The sequence below is a fragment of the Peromyscus californicus genome, unplaced genomic scaffold (genome assembly GCF_007827085.1).
Source record: "Peromyscus californicus insignis strain IS unplaced genomic scaffold, ASM782708v3 Scaffold_11__1_contigs__length_118956290, whole genome shotgun sequence".
NCBI lineage: Eukaryota > Metazoa > Chordata > Mammalia > Rodentia > Cricetidae > Peromyscus > Peromyscus californicus.
The window spans coordinates 32,801,840-32,804,075 of record NW_026294402.1 but is presented as its reverse complement, the minus strand read 5'-3'; the positions used below and the strand labels follow the sequence as shown (position 1 = coordinate 32,804,075).

Below are 2,236 nucleotides of genomic sequence, written 5' to 3'. Positions count from 1 at the left end.
TTCCATGCACATTTCTTTCAATAATTGGTCATAGTCTGGAGCTAACCTGATTGTGACTTATAACACAAACAGTTGTATGCTCCTAAAATATTCTCTAGGTTCTTAACCAATAATCCTGAGCTGCACACTCCTCCACAATAACTTTACAAGTGTAATATTAAAATAAGGAAATGAATGTATGAAATAATATACAAATTATTTCACTGATTGGGGCATTGTGGTGCATACCTGTAATCCTAGCTCTTGGGAGGTAGAGGCATGAAGATCAAGAGTTCAAAGCCAGCCTCACCACATAGTGAATTTGAGACCAGCCTGGAATACAGAGGGCCTTGTTTCCTAAAAAATAAACATTTATCTTTCAGAAGCTTAACATTTTCTGTAGTTCTTCCAGGCAGCAGCATCACCAAACTCTGGAACATACAGGTTCCACATCACTGTCTCAGAAGGTGTCATGCTACTACTCTGTAGGTCATAATATACTTCCTCTGAGCTCCATAAAATGTCTCAAGAACTTTTCCGTCCATTTAACCAAGACCATCTCAACAAAATCCTAAACTTCCTACTTTGCTGCAAAAAAAAAAAAAAAAAAAAAATGGTCTATTTAAAATTAGCCCTTTAAAAGTCACATAAAATTTCTATGTTCACTATCAGACTTTAACATCCAAGCCCAGCTCATCTTTAAAATGAAGTGTTCCATGGCCTGAGAAAGCCATAATGGAGGGGCATCTCAAACAACCAGTATGAGAAATATAGAACCTGTGGTCTACCCACTGTTCTGCTAACACACACACACACACACACACACACACACACACACACACACCCCAGGAAGGGACATAAATCTGCATCCACTCTCAGTAATAACAGGAATTGATTTATGTGGGCCTCAAAAAGGCCTACTAAGTATGAGCACTCTGCAGCTTTAAGAATCTTCTAGTGAACCTTTCAAAGGGAAAAGATGAGCTCATCCAGGAAAGAATGAAATTTTCCTCTATGTAACACATGTGACCCAGTCATATATGAAAGGGGAAAGGAACGACTCTTCAAAACATTGCCCCTTTCTTAGGAAAAAGAACTTCTCTTCAAGGTTTTTTTCAGAGCAACTTTGACATCTTTATTCCTCAAGCTGTAGATTAATGGATTGAGCATGGGTACCACAATGGTGTAAAACAAGGAAGACACTTTCCCCTGGTTCATGGGCAAAAGGGAAGAAGGTTTGAGATACATGAATGCCCCTGATCCAAAAAACAGAGAAACTGCAATGATGTGGGAGCTGCAGGTGCTGAAGGCTTTAGACCTGCCCTCTGTGGAACTGATGCGGAGGATACTAGAGAGGATGAGGGCATAGGAAACGAAGATGGTGATTGTGGGTACCCCAATATCAATGCCCACAACAATGAAGACTACTAGCTCATTCACATAGGTGCTGCTGCAAGAACGTTCCAGAAGAGGAAGGATGTCACACATGTAGTGGTTGACAAGGTTGTCAGCACAGAAGGTCAGTTTCACCATGAATGCTGTGTGGGCCATGGCTCCAGCAAATCCCATCCCATAGACCCCTACCAAAAGGAGTAAGCACACCTGGGGAGACATGGTCACGGTGTACATCAGAGGATTACAGATGGCGACATACCTGTCATATGCCATCGCTGACAAGATGAAGGACTCAGAGACGACAAAGAAAAGAAAGAAAAAGAGCTGAGTCATACACCCAGGGTAGGAGATGATGTTTTTCTTCGAGATGAAACTCACCAGCATTTTGGGGGTGATAACAGTGGAGTAACAGAAATCTATGAGAGACAAGTTGAAGAGGAAAAAGTACATAGGGGTGTGCAAATGAGAGTTCAGCCCTATCAGGGTGATCAAGCCCAGGTTCCCCACCACGGTAACCATGTAGAAACCTAGGAACAGGAAGAAGAGAGGCATGCGGAGTTCTGGCTGGTCTGTCAGGCCTGCGAGGATGAACTCTGGCAAAGAGACATTCTCAGCTGCCATCCTCAAAGCATCCTGCTGAGACAGAGACAAGAGAAAGGGGTCATTGTAGAGGGAGACAGAACACTGCTGCCCTTCCTGTCGCCTCCTGGGGTCTAGAGAATTGCGTAAGCAGAGTCTGGTTTTCTGGTTTTCTGTGGGGCAGTTCCCAGGGTCCCAGTGACTCCACACTGCAGTCAAGGAAGACACAAGGGCCGTGAGGCTAGAACGGACCCCAGGAGCCGGTGCGTGGACTCTCTGCTCT

At 43.9% G+C, this 2,236-nt stretch overlaps 1 protein-coding gene across 1 annotated transcript; it reads right to left on the bottom strand.

The window, feature by feature from the left end:
• Positions 1-1,062: 1,062 nt before the first annotated feature.
• LOC128103389 (olfactory receptor 145) lies at positions 1,063-1,995 on the bottom strand. The gene has a single exon (XM_052727729.1). It carries the CDS (start codon positions 1,993-1,995, stop codon positions 1,063-1,065), a length of 933 nt encoding a protein of 310 aa, XP_052583689.1.
• Between the last annotated feature and the right edge of the window lie 241 nt (positions 1,996-2,236).

What these genes read in the sequence shown, in the direction of transcription:
- LOC128103389 (XM_052727729.1), bottom strand. Translation starts at nt 1,995, where the DNA reads ATGGCAGCTGAGAATGTCTCTTTGCCAGAGTTCATCCTCGCAGGCCTG.